General features: G+C 41.7%; 1 protein-coding gene across 2 annotated transcripts in view; it reads left to right on the top strand.

Moving 5' to 3' along the window:
- Positions 1 to 35: 35 nt before the first annotated feature.
- The window catches only part of PIGB (phosphatidylinositol glycan anchor biosynthesis class B), a 24,214-nt gene continuing 6,886 nt past the window's right edge, over positions 36 to 17,363 (top strand). Inside the window, exons 1-11 of one of the 2 annotated variants that reach the window (XM_083183873.1) lie at positions 36 to 529; positions 1,075 to 1,210; positions 4,253 to 4,355; positions 4,907 to 5,011; positions 7,598 to 7,728; positions 7,806 to 7,946; positions 10,753 to 10,804; positions 11,461 to 11,672; positions 13,578 to 13,642; positions 15,226 to 15,427; positions 15,948 to 16,128. In XM_083183873.1, the coding sequence (XP_083039999.1) occupies positions 403 to 529; positions 1,075 to 1,210; positions 4,253 to 4,355; positions 4,907 to 5,011; positions 7,598 to 7,728; positions 7,806 to 7,946; positions 10,753 to 10,804; positions 11,461 to 11,672; positions 13,578 to 13,642; positions 15,226 to 15,427; positions 15,948 to 16,128 (1,455 nt within the window). In that variant the 5' untranslated portion in view covers positions 36 to 402. Of the gene's footprint in view, positions 530 to 1,074; positions 1,211 to 4,237; positions 4,356 to 4,906; positions 5,012 to 7,597; positions 7,729 to 7,805; positions 7,947 to 10,752; positions 10,805 to 11,460; positions 11,673 to 13,577; positions 13,643 to 15,225; positions 15,428 to 15,947; positions 16,129 to 17,363 lie in introns of both variants that reach the window. The other variant, XM_083183872.1, reaches the window with a different exon arrangement.

Genomic DNA, 17,363 nt, shown 5'->3' with positions numbered 1-17,363 from the left:
GGCGTCTCGCAGGAGCCAAACTATCCCAATTAGCAAATGTGCTCCCGGCTACACGCTGACACTTTCTATTTCCAAGCAGCTGCCAACGGGTTTGTTTTAAACGTCTTGGTTATGTGACTGCGATCAAGAGGTGTGCGGGTGCGGCCGGGCGGTGCCCATATACCGATGATGCTACTACAGGACAACTCTCCGCCAGCGGCCAGACTGAGGCTGAGCTGCGCGCGGCACACCTGACAGTCCGCTCCCAAGATGACACTGCCGGAGATAATTGTCAGGCGCCACCAGTGGCAGCGATAAGTCTCTCTCAGTCTCCGGGAAAATGGCAGCTGCCGTCAGGAACTATGGCAGACAGACAGGAGCTGCGAGAGCGTGACAGCGGGGAGGGGAGTCCGTAACAACAGCATGGAGGGGATAAGGAGCAGGGCAATGTCCTCCTTCAGGAGACCGAGTTCATCACCGGGCTCCGTGCAGCTGCGGAAAAGGAATTCCAAACTGTACAGCAAGGAGAGCGGCGGGGGAGGCGGCGGAGGTAACACGGCACGCCCCATATAACAATCGGCTAGACAGGTCACAGGTGGTCTCCCCTCCTGTATATGAGTGGGAGCTGGTGGCCGCTTCGCCACTCTGCACAGTGTCATTGCTGGCATGGAATGGAGATGCCACAGCGCCTGCATATACACCTCTTCCATAAATGTCAGCTCTCACACCATTACATATATATCGTGCTACATAAACATTTAAACTTCTTAGATTATTTATACCAAACTATGCAGATGTGCAACACTATTTGGGCCCCTTCCGCAACCCCAACCCAAGTTCACAATATGAAACACAGCAGGGAGAGTCAGGGGGGAAGGCAGAGTGGGACAGGGAGAAAGAGTGAGTAACAGAAAGAGTGACGGGGGCAGCTGTGGACCCCTTAGTCCTCAGGGGCCCCAGTGCACTGCGACAATGATAGTTCCTCCTCAGAAACTATGTAAATTCCCAAGATTCACCCTGTTTAGCAATGTGACGTAAAATTTGATAATAATTATTTGAAAATAATAATAATACTCTCTTGTTTTGTTTCCATAGGTCTCTTTGGAGAAAACATTTACTTTGTTTTGTTAACAATTTCTTTTCGTGTTGTTAACTGTATCTTGGTACAGACCAGCTTCGTTCCAGATGAATACTGGCAATCACTAGAAGTTGCACATAATATGACTTTTAAATATCCTTTATATTTTTTAATAATAGTGTTAAGTTTTAAATGTTCACAGTAATGGTGTGTACACACAGTACAATGCAGCATGAGATTTTGACTATATAGTCAAAATCGCATGCAGATGGCACAGGTTTTTACCTTGTGATCCCAATGCGCGCTCCCGAGACATCACAAATCGAAACCCAGATAGACAGTGCAGCAAAGACTATATAGTGCAAATCTAAAGCAGATAGCATGAATTGTATAGCAAAGATTGTATAGCAAGTCGAATAGTAAAGGAATCTCACCATGTGTACATACCATTACTTTTGTAATTCTATGGTAAATATTTTTGTTTTCTTGGCAATACAGAAGTTTGATTGATAAACTATATACAGTAACAAGTCCTTGCAATTGCTCTGCATGTCACTATTATTTATTTTTATTTATTAACAGTTTCTTATATAGCGCATACATATTCCGCAGCGCTTTACAGAGAATATTTGAACATTCACATCAGTCCCTGCCCCAGTGGAGCTAGTAAAAGACTGTGGGCCAGATGTATCAAGCAGTGATAAGGGAGAAGTGAGCCAGTGGAAAATTTTCCCATGGCAACCAATCAGCTGTTTTGTATAATTAAATATTTTGCAAATTAAATGTTATGTCAATATTGATTGGTTGTCATGGGTAACTTCTCCACTGGCACACTTCTCCTCCCTTATCACTGCTTCATACATCTACCCCTGAGAACATTCCTTAAGGAACCAGACTGTGCCATTTTGAGCTGAAAGCAACTTGGTTTTACCATTTGAACTGCTTTCAGCACAGCCTAGCTGTGAGTGCTAATGCGTGCTCCGGCATCATCGCTGGCCCCACCACTACTCATCTGATATTACCAGCAGATGAGCGATGGGGTGGACGGCTTTCCATAGCATCATGCTATGGTAAGCCATCCACCCCCCAGGAAAATCGCTTAGGCAAGCGGTTTTCAGACCAGCGATTTTCCCCATCATCGCTGGGCGAAAACACCCAGTGTGTATGCACCTTAACACCTGCAAAGTCATTTCTACAGAAGCCATAAAACAACCAAGAGCATTTATGTCAAGGGAAAGACTCCCCAGACTTTTATATATGACCTTGCATTTACAGTACACACGCATTGTAGGCTTTTTGCAACCTTTTTTTTAGTCATCCCAAACTTGCTGACTAGAGTCATAAGTTAGAATGTATTATTATTTTAGTTTTTTAATGGATTTTACAATGTTTGAAATTCCATAGAATTTGAAAACTAATAAAGGAGCATATCTAATGCTGACTACATTTGCTGCAAATCAACTGGCTAGTGATGCCAAAATAATGGTCCGATCATGACCAATATTGACCTCTGTGCATCCATTTTCCAAGTGAGCTGAAGTGATCTGTCCAATATCATAGGTACCAGAAAAGCACAAATTCGGGTGCAAAGATAAAAAACCTCTTAGTGCTCAGGCCGGTTTTACTGACACTGGTTGAAGTACCCCCTCAACACAATAAAATAATATCACCAAAACTATCAAAATAAGTAATATCTGTTAAGGTCGGGTGCACATTACAATTATATTGGTACAATTTGTCATTTCTGCACAAATTAGAATGACACATTGTTAACCACCATTGCACACGCCGGCAGGTCGTTCACTATATCTTCTGGTTGGTCATGCTTCCATCAAAATAACTTGTTACTCAAGCTTTGTGCAGTGTGTACGCACTGTACTATATATCAGCCACTGTACATCCAGGAACATATCGTGCTAATATGTACACAGCCTATCTCCGGTTACATCAAATTTTTTGGCTACTGAAACTTTAAGTGGGTATTCAATATGTGCCGATATTTCCCCACAGAGAAAACATTGGCATTCCCTATTCAATCCTGCCTTTGATGACAGCATTGGGGGTGTCAGATCTGACTTTTTAAAAAGTTGGACCTGTTTTGTTGGAAACAGACGCGGATTGTCACGCGGCCATTTTTACAGATCCACAGACTTTCTGTAACTTGACAGACGAAACCTTGAATTCCGGCTGTCGAGTTACAGTCGGAAGAAACAAAAATAGGATGTTCCGACAGTTGGAATCCTGGATTAAATACCCACTAAACCTTTGAGTGCCAATGTTGCTGTGAGAGATCCTCAAACTATCCGCTAAATGCCAGCGTCGCTCCCGGAAAACGTTCTTTTTTATTATAAATAAATACAAATACAGCTAAAGGTGCCCACAGACGCATCAATTATCGAATGCGTTTTGTACTTTTTAAGCACAAATTGCATCTTATGTACAATTATTGGATGGTGTTTATGGGCTTGGGCGATGCGATGCGTGTTCCCGGGAGCCCGATATTGTATGTCTAAAAAAGTACGTGCTGCACTTACTTTTTAGACTACATCTGACATTTAACATTACAAACATGGGTTCATCACATCGCATCGCTTGCATCCAAGTGCACATCGCATCGCAAGCTGGAAGAAAAATTGTATAGAACCATTGTACAGACAAAAACGCATAGCACAGTACAATTGTAGTGTCTGTGGGCACCTTAAGTCAATTAATTGAAGTTTAGTTAAATATTACACCCCAAAAAAAAGTCCCTGTGAGCAGCGCTGGCATTTTTAGCGGATATTTTGAGGATCCTTCACAGTAACGTTGGCACTCAAAGGGTTCAAATAAATATATATATATATATATATATATATATATATATATATATATATATTTGGGAATTCTAACAGTTCTATAAAAGCATTTATGAGATAGTGGGGTAGATGTATGAAGCAGTGATAAGAGAGGAGAAGTTATAAAGTGCTTGGTAATTTATCACCGGCCAATCAGCTCCTAACTGTTCCTTTTTAAACCCAGCCTGTAACTTAACAGTCAGGAGCTGATTGGACAGTGATAATGTACCAGGTACTTTATCACTTATCCTCCCGTATCACTGCTTCATACATCTACCCCACTGTGTTTGTCTTTGCTTACCAAAAAGTCATAACTTTCATTATTATTTAACCTTAACAATAGTAATTATGGCTATTTAACGTGGGAGTGGAATGAAGGATTGAGGGGCTTCACATACCCACTTCTTTTTGCTAGTGTTTATAAAGTTTTGTATTGGGTTGGCAAGGATGACGTTTTCTTCTTGGTAAGTATACCCAAAGAATATATATATAAAATGTTGAGTAACATTTTTAAACTGGGGTTTTTATCAAAAAAATGTGAATTAGGATTTTCTAGTTAAGAGTTTTCTGTACTTTGGACATATGTTTCTAATAATGAATACATATAGGTTTTGCACTTGTCCTTACAGTTATTGGTATCTCCCGTAAAGTATAATACCTTTCTTCTGGTTTTGATAGCAGAGAATATTTAATTGTGCTTAATAATAATAATAATAATGGGATTAGTATGGGACACAAGGTTTTGGTAACTTAGGAAACCTTGTTTCTTACCATAAGTACAGTAAATACACATTTTTATGTATTTTCTGTGCTGTCATGTGCTCGGAATACCACAGATAAAGGCAATGTATATAAAATATATAATTATTTGAGAATTTTTGAAAGTGTATCCAACACACACGATTATAAACTAATACAGACTATGAACTTACAGCAAACAGTTGGCGTTTTCATCATTTAGAAGGTTACACGGTTTATTGATCACATGTTTAGCTTTAGAATAATCTTTCTGCAGATCTGGATTCCTAGACTGATCCAGGCTGTGTTCTCTAGCCTAGCTGACGTAAAGCTGTACAGCCTTCTGAGGCACTCGGAAAATGGAGACGTGGCAAAGTGGGTAGTAAGTAAAATATTTTCACTTACAATCTATGTGTATGATATTTCAGAACTTTGACAAATGAACATGACAGGGACTTTCTTTTTACACTAATGTATAAATATTGGGGGACATTCATGCACATCATGGTATATTCATCTCTACCAAAAGATTCCTGTAGCCAAAATTGACATCAAGTGAAAATTATTATCTTGCATGCAGATACTTGCATACTGTAACTTAGAAGATATATCTAATTCAGTGTACAGATGTTTAGTGCTATTAATGATCTGTTTGAAAGCATTGTCTTTATACATACAGAATTAGGAGTTCATAAGGAGATATTTCATCATAGAACAAACAATGAGACCATAAAAGGGATGTTCTTCTGGGATTTTTTTTTTGCAATCAAAGAATACGATGGCTCATTTTGCACGTAGTAAACCTATATAGGTCAGCCTTATGTTTACACTGAGATTTGAGGCAAACTAGGGCTTACCCCTTCCAGACAGTGGCTGAGCTATGGAGTGGTAGGCCCAGGTGCTAGGATATGCTTTGTCGATTTCCCCCCTGTGCCCTGTCAGAGTTTGGCCATTTTCAACCTATTTCTGAAACAGCCCATCTTCTGTGTGCCTCAGTTGCATCTCCAACTTTGTGAGCATCCTATCTGGAACTAAGCGCAGTGCGACATACATGTGCATTTAAAACCCTGATTCCCATCCCTTCATTTAAAATTAGACCCAAGATCTGGCCTACTCATTGAATTTTAGACTCAAAAGTGACTCCCCTTCTTTCCTCCTTAACAGCTAGATGCATATTTGACCCCCTTCTTGAAAATCCCCTCTTGGAGACCCTCGCCATCTCCTGCCTGCTGCTCTTCTGTGTACTGCACTTTCATTGGTGGATGGATAGCACCTGTCATCCACCAATCAGTGTGTCATTCTAGATGCACAACCACTCATGACTTGCGCCATACATGAGATGTGGCCAGGAGACATAAAGGATGCAGCGTGGCTGCTCTCTTAATTGTCTTCTAATCAAAATTGGAGCAGTCAGAATTCAGGTCAGGATATATACTGCCTTCAACTTGGCTGCCATTCATAGGATGGATGCAAGTCTCCTGCAGGGGGGGAGAAGATAGATGCCCCCTGGCCCAGCCTGTTTAGCAGCTGGCCGCATATAACAAGTCAACTAAACTGCCTGTAATGTTGCTGGCTGTGGGCCCTTTCACTGTGGTAGGCCCCATGCTAGGGTGGCCAATCCCGGGATCAGGATCCGCGGGATCCCGGGATTTGGCCCCCAAAACACCGGGATTTCAATCCCGGGATTGGAGTTTCCAATCCCGGGATTTCGGGATTAGACTGCGCATGCGCAGTCTAATGCCGGGCAGCGTCTGAGCGGGTGCTCAGCAGCTGCCCGGCTTCTCCCGTCCCGGGCAGTGCGGCTCTGCGCAGCGTGACGACGTCAGAGGTCACGCTGCTCAGGCCGCACAGGCTGTCTGCCTCCCTGCCTCCATCCTGTCTGTCCCCGGATCAGAAGCAGCGGACCTGCCGGGGCACCAGCGGACCAGCCCGGGCTGTCCCCGGATCAGCCTGCCCAGCCATCCTGTCCCTGGACCAGCCCGCCCGCCCAGCAATGGACCTGCCGGGCCACCTGCAGACCAGCCCGGGGCTCCATCACCCCATCTCGCCCACCCACCCGGCCGCACCACGCATCTGTAAGTAAATATGCGGGGCGGCCGAGGTGGGTTTTTAATAGTAGGGAAGCCAATCCCGGGGATCCCGGGATTGGGCATTTTTCAATCCCGAATTCCGGGATTGAAAAAATGCCCCGGGATTGGCTTCCCTACCCCATGCAAAATATTGCTGCACCACTGTTTGTTCCATCTCTAAATCAATCTGCAATACGGTTTTGCCAATGTGCAAACTGCTTTCTTTTTTCTATTTTTTTGTTATCCTTCCAATTAAATTCTACTTCAGCTGCTTATTATTTTTATACTGGTACTGTACTTCAACTCTAACATACATTTACATTCACTATAGTCTGACACATCAAAGGCCTATGTTCATCCCAAGCTATTGGCAGGTATTCAATGCGGCCGGCGAGGGGGTTAAACAGCGAGCATTGCAGAAAACCAGCGATCCTCGCTGTTTACCCCCGCGGCGGCCGCTCGCTCTATTCAACGTTCTGGGGAAATCCTCGCCATAACAGGATGGCGAGAATTCCCCAAAACAGCGAGACCCGCGGCTAATGCAGAAAACTCGCTGTATTTAGCCGCGAGTCTCGCTGCTTTTGGAGCCACATACGCCAATTCCCCCTCACTCAAAAAATGGAGTGAGGGGGAATTGGTGTATGGGGGGGTGCATTGAATACTGACAAGGTGAGTGGTGACAGCGAGCAGGAAGTCCTGCTCGCTGTTGCCGCTCGCCCACAGCATTGAATACCTGCCATTGTGTTCGTGTTGTAAACACAGTACAAGCTTAGAATAAGAATATTAGAAATACTCCTATAGTAAATATTCAGTTCACGATGATGGCAGATGAAAATGTGCAAGCCCACGCTGTATGGAATGTACTACCTTTGTTTAGAAGTCTCATTTGTCCTTTGCAGTACTTCTGTCAGCTGTTCTCCTGGTTTACATGGTACTGCTCTACCAGAACTCTCACAAACACAATGGAAACCATACTTGGGACTCTGGCCTTGTATTATTACCCTCTGGAGGGTTCACGCACAAAGAACAGGTATAAAACTTGCTAGACGCCTATTGAAATTCTTTGTTACAGTGCACAGCCTAAAGCTCTCACTATTATTTTTACAGTGTCAGATATGTGTTGTTTGTTGCATTGGCGTTCCTTGTCCGACCAACCGCAGTTATTCTTTGGATTCCTCTGCTTTTCTATCATTTTTTCAAAGAGCAGAAGAAGTTTGACTTGATCGTACAACAATGTATCCCTGTCGGGTAAGTATTTACATTAAAATAAAACATTCATTTCCTCACTTTAAGCATAGATGAATGATAATATTGGCACACACACAGAAATTGCTTGATGGCTACTTCTAATTTAGTAGTGTGGTTTTGCTATAGTTTAGCATATTATGCCTATGTGTTTAATTGGACCTTTTACCTATTATGGTTGACTTTAAGTAAAGAGAACAAGACCCTATGGACAATATGTCACTGTTGATAAATATAAGGTCATTGTTGGCAGCAATGAAACAAAAAGATACATTTAAAATAAAAAAAAAAGCTTTTGTACTGACCTAAACCTTGAAATTCTCACCAAAGTGCAAATGCACAATATTACTTTTATTCACAATGAAAGCATTGGAACCAAATAACTAAGAATAATATAGAAATATAAATCCACGTGTGATAACTGTTATGAAAATGTTGCCTCTAGAATGAAAAGCAGCAGTGGGCAATTATTTCACATGAAGGGGTGTATTCAATGATTTTTGCGAGCTGTGACAGCTTGCAAGGTCAGTATTTAACTGAACCCCTTCATACGCCGATTCCCCCTTGCTCCGTTTTTGTAGTGAGGGGGAAACGGCGTGTGCGGCCGCTAAAACAGTCAGGCTCCCTGCATTACAAGAAAGAAGATTGAAAACTGCGCTATTTGAGGAACGATTACAATCAAAATTATAAATGGTATAAATTTAATAGCATGAATTGTTATACATAAAAATGGTACTGTGTTAATAAATAAAAATTAAAATGAAATCACATGAAGTGTACACTTAATAACCAGTTGGAAGGTTGGATCTGTGCATAGGTGGCACTTGGCGGCTCCACTTGTGTGGTGGGCCCTTTGTTTCTCTGAAAGAGTGTCCCCGCTTTTTCTACCTATAGGTGGATAAGATTGGCTTACTCCTCGGACAATGTTCATGGGAAATGGAGAAAATGCAGTCAAAAAAGTCACTCACATATCTGGGATGTTGTCCACTTGTTCGAATTAAGCTTTGTGTGGTCCCCGTGAGTCGGTAGTTGCTGCTGGGTCTCCTTTATAGGTCCCAATGATGGTTCTTGATCCGATAATTTAGGAGTCCCGGGTACAAAGAGGTTACCCGATTTGTAATCCACAGTTGGAGGTAGAGTGGGGGCACTGTAACTAACGCGTTTCGCTGGGGGGGCTCCCTGCATTAACCACGAGCCTCGCTGTTTGGGGGAATCCTCGCCATCCTGTGTCAGCGAGGATTTCCCCGGGAACGTTGAATAAGGTGAGCGGCCGGTGCGGGGGTTAAACGGCAAGGATCGCTTATTTTTGGCAATCACGGCTGTTTAACCCCCTCGCCAGCGGCATTGAGTTTAATAAACAGTCAAGGGTCCACATACAAATAACTTTTGCATTTACAGTATCTATTAAAAAAATACATACAGCTTTTTATAAAGAATCCTTTTATTAAACATTTTAAATGACAAACAGTCTAAAAAATCAACGTTGATAAAAATATAGAACACCTTAGCAAGGAACACAAAGAATGTTTTGCTCCCAGCACAAGGCTGGTGTAAGTGCTGATACTTATGATCTCATGTAATAGGAGGAGCCTGGAGCACACAGCTGTGCCCATCTTTGTACAGATGTTGGTAGATCTCTGCGTTGGCGGTTCATCCATAGCAAAAAACAAGCAGCTTTGCAGGCTGCTTGTCATTGTGTGGTGGCGGGAGACAGTGGGCCAGCCAGAATTGCCTCGTGGGTGCTATTTAGAGCAGGCATGTCCAAACGGTGGCCCTCCAGATGTTGTGAAACTACACATCCCAGCATGCCTTGCCATAGTTTTAGCATTCCCTAATAGCAAAACTGTGGCAAGGCATGATGGGCCATAGTTTGGAGATGCCTGATTAAGAGGCTACATTTTTTATAATCGTTACATGTGGATTTCTATATGTATAATATACTTGGTTATTTATTTTATTGTTAATATAAGTGTGTTGGTACTTTCATTTAAATGTCAAAGTTTATGGCTTTTTATTTTCTTATTTTGTGAAAACTGCTATAAAACAAAGATATGATAATCCTTGCATCAGAATCGCAATTTGGAGGATGTGGGAAGTAAAATACATATGCACAGTCAAGGAAGACCTCTCCTAGCTGAATTAGGTGTGTTCTTAATTAGCCATTCAGAAGCGTCTAGACTGAGAGTGCTTGCTGTTTTAATCAGCAGAATGTTTGAGTACCAGTCCTAAAGGTCTGTGGCACCACCAATATCATTTACATTATCAGTGATGCCGTGAAAACTAACTACCCATGGATAAACACTGAACTATCTAGTCAACGATATGGTTCAGTGCCGTCACTGGGATTCCCAATGAACTTAAAGTTGCTGACTATAGATCATCAGATTGGAATGCATGTTCAGACGATCGTACTTGTCATTGACGATTCACGGGAGCATGCATCCTCAACAATATAATGGGTACACGCTGAATGATGATAACGTTAATGATATAGTTATCATGCATATCATTCATTAAAATCGGATAGCGTGTACCCAGCTTAAGACACCCACAATTGATATATAGGTTTGCATGTGTTATCAGTTGCACAAACACACTCTTACCACCCATGCCTTCACCGAGACGCAAGCACACGCATGTTTTATTTGCAAGTAAATCTGCATACCCTCAATGGATTTTTATATGGGTGTGCACAGAGTTTTACATGCAGCAAACTGTTGTAAATCAAATGCAGCATTTATAACTGTTTATATTTAAACTTGTTCTCTTATATTTTTATTATATGAAATTAATTTTGTTTGTTTTTCAGACTTTTTACCTTTGGCACCTCATTAATAATTGACCGGGTGTTTTTTGGTAAGGTATGTACAAGCAAAATGTGGGAAATGTGGTATATTACTGAAAGCTAATATTAGGAATATATTACTGTAGTTCCGATTAAATGGTCCATTATTTACTATCTTTGATAGTAATATGCATTGAAGGCTAACCATTCACCTGGTTAATATTTATATATCCAGAATATGTCCAAAATGTTTTATTTTAGTTTTGATTATGTAAATAATAGCTGTTTAAAGTCAAGTATTCTTAACAAATTTCGAAATCAGAATCCGCTTTATTGCCCAGGTATACTTGTGTGTCCTAGGAATTTGTTTTTGGTTTGCTGTGCAGCAGCCAGGTGGGTAACAATTAAACAGCATACAGTATAAACAGGTGGGGGAACATGTACCGTCAAATCAGGATAAAAAGCATTTGTACCAATTATGAAAAGAATCATAATTTGTACATGTAAAAAATCCACAATTTTGGGGTAATTTGGAGGGAAAAAGTGACCATGGGAGTGTGTAATCACATGTATGCATATGGACCTGTCGTCACTCCAGTGTATGCCCAGCATAACCCTCTTGCATAAGAGATGGCTGTGATGATCTTTGTTGTGCATAAGATTTTATTCTGTAGTGGCTCATGTCTTGGAATTAGTCATGGTGTAAAGCATGAATGTCTGTTTTTCTTCTAGTGGACTGTTGTTCAGTGGAACTTTTTGAAGTTTAATGTGCTCAAAAATATTGGCTCATTCTATGGGTCACATCCTTGGCACTGGTACATCACTCAGGGATTTCCTGTCATCATTGGCACTCATCTGCCCTTCTTTATACATGGCTGTATAGTAGCACCAAGGAGATACAGAGTTCTGCTAGCAGCTGTGATTTGGACTGTGCTGATATATAGGTAAGCAGAATCTTTTATTTTCTACCATGAACCCTTAAACGTAACACCAGGATAGAATGTTTTAAAGTATAGGTACTACACTGTTACAATTGAAGATAGCTTATTAATACATCTTATCTTATAGGGAAGAAAGGACCGTTTTTGACATGCTATATGAATAAGTGATACAAAAACTATACCTGAAATGTTACTTATTCCAGCCACTTACTGTCAGTTGCCCAACTGCGTAGATAATAGCCTAGACATTTCCTTCAAATCTAATTTTTTAGAGTATTGGGATTTAATACAGGGGGGCTGCAGCACATTTCCAAATGTAAAATGGGGAGCCACACCAACTGCCATTCCAAACTGAGTCATTGGCAGTTGGGTTTTCTCCCCTATTTGAATTTTGAACTGTGCTTCCGACCCACCTCTGGAGCCACCACTGTAAGCAACATTCTCTGTTAAATAAAGTGCATCTCCAAAACCCCCCAAAAAACTAAAAAATATTTGATGATGAAGAGCAAATTCTGGTCAATAAGTGGTTAAATACACACAATTGCTTAAAGTAAATCTGTTTTGAGGACATCAAAACACTTATGGAGATATTTACTAAAGATCATTTTTTTTTTCAAATCCAATGATTCTCAGCAACTTTGAGGGCTTGATTCAAAATTGCAATTCAAAACACGGCTGATTTTTAGATGTAGTACAATTGCTAATATAGGCAGTATTCACTGCCCGCGGCGAGGGGGGTTTGTTTGGAGAGGATGGTTTTCTAGCGAGGAAAAGCCATCCTTGCTGTCCAGGCCGCTTGCCGTATTCCATGAAAATCCCGGAGCGGTGAGGTTCACCCCAAATGCAGGGAGCCTCGCCGTTTTGATGGTCGCATTTGCTGTTTCAACCTCGCCTAAGGGAGCAGGCGAGGTGGAAACGGCAAGTGAGGGGGGAGCGTTGAATACTGATGGCGGGCTAATGGTGCAGCTCGCTGTATAGCTTGCCTTCAGCCGTTCCCCCCCACCCTCCATATTGAATATATCCACATATTTATTGTGCAGAAAAATGAGCCTTTAAAAAAATAATAATCTTTTATAATTATATATACCTTAGAAATAAGTGTGAATATTGAGGTCTTGTGGGGTTCAGTATTGTTCTAAAATGCTGAGAACTCTTGCACCATTTAGCCTTTTAGTTTCTTCCCAAGTTTGTCTCGCACAAACTATTCCAGCACTTAAGGATTGGGAGTGTATAATACCTGGGCATAGTTTATTCAGGATAAATGTAGCCACCAGTTATATTGTAGTACTTCTGGAGCTACATAGCCTGGTAGAATATGCTTGGAGTTATAGTTCAGTAACTGTTCCAAGTGTGCATTTGCTGGTATATAAAGACATGTGGCTCAGTGCTACACAATGTTGTGAAATGTTTTATAATCAAAGGCATCTTTTACTCCACTGACATAATTTGTTGGGGTGTGGATCGTATTGTCGACCCGACAGACAGCAAGGTCGACAGGTGTCTAGGTCGACATGGGACAAGGTAGACAAATGCGTTAGGTCGACATGGGCTAGGTCGACAGATCGCTAGGTCGACACAGGTTTTTTTCCCCGAATGTCGTAGACATGGACACAGTTGGAAGTCAACCGCAGCCCCTCGCATTGCTCGCTTCATTTGCACTTCGCTGTGCTCGGCACACTATTTTATTCTCCCACCACACCCTAGTGCATGGTAGGGCATGAAATACTGCCTGTCGGTTCAAAAACAGTGAAAAAACCCATGTTGACCCGTCGACCTAACCCATGTCGAACGAACGCATTTGTCGACCTTGTACCATGTGGACCTGGAACCCTGTGGACCTTGTTGCCTGTCGACCCAATCGGGTCGACAATACGACCGTATCCCAATTTGCTGTTGTTTTTGTTCTAGCACTCTGAGCCATAAAGAGTTTCGCTTTATCTACCCGGTGCTGCCACTATGCATGGTGTTCTGTGGTAAGATGAGATTGTTTCAGGCTTATTTGTTAATCTATTGCAATGGGCGACTGTTTTGTACTGTACTTCTGTTCTACCTTTCTGAACCTAAGGCTTTTGGAACGTTGTTCCAAACCAGGTCAGACCTTAGACAAACCCCTTTGACACTGTAGTGCTGGGCTAGGTTGCTCCTGGGTAATCACCATTCACACTGCACATGCTGTGAACAGAACATGGGATACCTGTTCACACTGGCAGTTAACCCAGGTCCTTTCAACCCTGCAAGATAGCCAGTTTGGAATCCTTGGTGGCTTGACCTGGGTTACCCTTTCACACAGAGCCATGACCTGGGTTAACCCAGCAATGTATCAGGTTATTATGGCGGTGTAAAAGTGGTATTGTAGGTATTAGAACAATAGCCTACACCCACCTGCACTGCATGCAGTTCCTACTTATACCCCTTTCACACCAGAAAATGCAGGTACTCACCTGGGAATACAGTCCAGGGATCATGCAGGGACATTTCTGGGTTGACCCCTTTCACAACAGCCTAGTCCCTGCATTTTCTTGTGTGAGGGGGAGAAGTTAGTGCAGGAGGTGGGGTGAGTGGGATGATGCTGACGGGGCCGGCCTGGGATTGGCTCGGAGCTGTGAGTGTGATGCGGGGGGTGTGCACGCGACTGGGATTGGCCATACTGTATTGTACAGTTTCAAGAAGGCCAGTACTCTCTTTTTGTTGGAGCACTCTTATAATAGATGATCTAAAATTTCTATTCCAAAATTGGATAGAAGGTCTTAGATAATACTGTAATATGACAAGCTTGTACAGAGATAGATATATTAGGCCAATGGTGCGCAAGGAGGAATGGGTGGGTGGAGTCCAAAAAAAGCTGGCTTCAAAGGAAAAGTTGGTCTGGATTATTAAAACTTAACTTTTAATGGTATTATTATTTTAAGATACATATACTCAGGTGAGCACACACACACACACACACACACACACACACACACACACACATATATAGAAAAGTTTTAAAACATGCAGACAGTAGGAAACAATAGTTATATCGCAAGCCTTGACACAGAGTTTATCGTGCTGAGTAGTCCTGCCTAGATATTGGAGGTCACTGTAAACTGGGCTAGTGTGTGAGCTCCCTTTAAGAATTGCTGATGGTGTGCTCTTAGTAATGCAAGGCACCGTTTCAGCATGGTGGTCTGTATCAACCCCCTATGACTGGGAAATGTCTTAGAATGGGGTAATTTACAATAATTCAAAAGATAAATTATAGTTGTCCCAGATTAATGGGAATTTATGGCATGCCTACATATGTAGCTTCTTACTAAAGCTATTTTCTGTAGAATTTCCAGTTCTGAGAATTTTATTTAATGAAATGTATTAATTTAATACTGGGTGTAGATAGATAATGTAGTATAAATTATTGGCTATGCCATCTAGCACACTGGCCTTTATAGTTCACTTTAGTTACTGGGACTGAATAGTTCAGTAAACATGCATGTAATGGAGGTTCCTTGATCTTTGCTGTGGATTGGATATATATTTTGAAATTCAATATTGTTTATTGTATGATTATTCTGTTCAACAGGATTTTCATTTTCACATATTAAACGTTGGAAGAAGCTAGCTGTTGGCTTTTTGGTTTTATCAAATCTAGTTCCTGCCCTCTATACTGGCTTAGTCCATCAGAGAGGAGCACTTGACATAATGTCCAGCATTCAACATTTATGCAGAATGGAGAATCCCTCCCTATTAGTGCTGATGCCTTGTCATTCTATCCCCCACTACAGGTGAGTCCTTTACCAGTAGATGATAAAAGTAATGTGATATACCGCCTGTTTACCTCACAGCATAGCAGTAGTAAGAGGATAGCTTTGTCATTTAGGGCCTGATTCTGGCTCATTTGCAAAAGCAAATTCTCTCTAATGGACAAAACCATGTGCACTGCAGGTGGAGAGAGTTAGATTTGGGTGGGGTTTGTAGTTTTAAACTGATATCTATATTGCAGTGTAAAAATAAAGCAGCCAGTATTTACCCTGCACAGAAACAAAATAACACACACATCTAACTATCTCTGCATATGTTACATCTGCCCCCTGCAGTGCACCTGGTTTTATCCATTAGAGAGAAAATTTACTTTTGCATATGAACCCGAATCAGGGCCTTAAAGCAGAGCGAGGAAGAGTATATACCTGAGTGATGTACCCCAAGATGAATGATCAACTTTACCTTTACTTTTTTTATTGCAATTATTTTATTCAGAATTATTTGGTTTCCAATTGTATAACTGTTTTTGTTTTGTTTTTCCAGCCATGTTCATTGCCATATAAAGATGGATTTCCTTGAGTGCCCTCCAGATCTTGACGACCATGACACATATGTAGACGAAGCTGATTTGTTTTATGTGAGCCCTCCGGCCTGGCTCAATGCAGAATTTTACAATAAATCTTGGCTGCCAACACATCTGGTAATGTTTGATGTTTTAGAAAAGGTGAGGTAATTGGATTCAAGAATACATACTCATATTTGGAATGGGCTGTTTTCCTGCTTTCTAAATGCAAATCATTAATTTAATGGTAGACAAGTTGTTGATTGACTAGCCAATGAATGACAAAACTGTCCCAATCAGAGTGTGTGTGTGTGTGTGTGTGTTTGAGAGAAAAATGGAGTATGGTGCTAATACAGTATCACAACAAAAAGTATGCTGCTACCAGAATCTACAATACAGACACTTTTAAAAACAAACAGAAAAAGGAAGAGAACAAATAAAAATTGCTCTGGCACCCACTACTTTCTGATTTGAAAGCAGTGTGTCCCTCTCTCAAATGATGTACCACTGCAGTCATTCTCTAGCAATCATGTGTGATCACCAGCAAATACCACAGCACTTAGGGCAGGCATGTCCAAACTATGGCCCTACAGCTGTTGTGAAACTACAAGTCCCATCATGCCTTACCACAGTTTTGCTATTGGGGAATGCTAAAACTATTGCAAGGCATGCTGGGATGTGTAGTTTCACAACAGCTGGAGGGCCAGAATTTGGACATGCCTGACTTACTAGTGGATGGGTACTGATAGAGCCCTGGAAGGCTTCCCTTCCTTGGCAACTACACAAGCAGGTAGTGACATTGTTTAAAATGAGGGTTCCCCCTTAAGTAGAGGTTGTTTTCGTGATCACCAGTCACAATAAGCACAATAAAGTGATGGGAGCTCCTAGTATTAATAAAAACAGAGTGTCCCCTCACATGAGGCAGCAGGTTCTATACCAAAATTATATGCCTTGTTAAATACCATTATTTCTACACCTTTTATGCTTTTGATTTAAAAACATTATCAAGAACAGAACTGTATGTATGTGTGTAGAAGTCTGACTTTTTATTGTTTTGGAAAGGTGCATCAATGGCCCATACACACTGTTCGATTTTCAGCTGAAAAGTAGCTCACTTATGGTGTTTTGAGCAACTTCACCTCAAAATCCCCCATGTGTATGCCCCAGCAATGAGCCCTAGTGCACGTTCCCGCATCATCGCTGGCCACGGCCATCAGGCTGTTTTGCAAGTCAAGTGAACCACTTTCCATTATCTTGTACTATGGAAAGTATAGTGGTTGCCAAGCGATTTGACCGACACTGAATCGCTCAGCACGGTGGCTCATTGCTTCTTGTGTACGGGGCATAGTCTGGATTTGAAAAAGCTCACAGCTTAGGAGCAAAACCTGTTAAACAAA

Source organism: Crinia signifera, chromosome 4, assembly GCF_055691185.1.
Source record: "Crinia signifera chromosome 4, ASM5569118v1, whole genome shotgun sequence".
NCBI lineage: Eukaryota > Metazoa > Chordata > Amphibia > Anura > Myobatrachidae > Crinia > Crinia signifera.
Note: the sequence above shows the minus strand (reverse complement) of the source record. Positions and strands in the feature narration are given on the sequence as shown.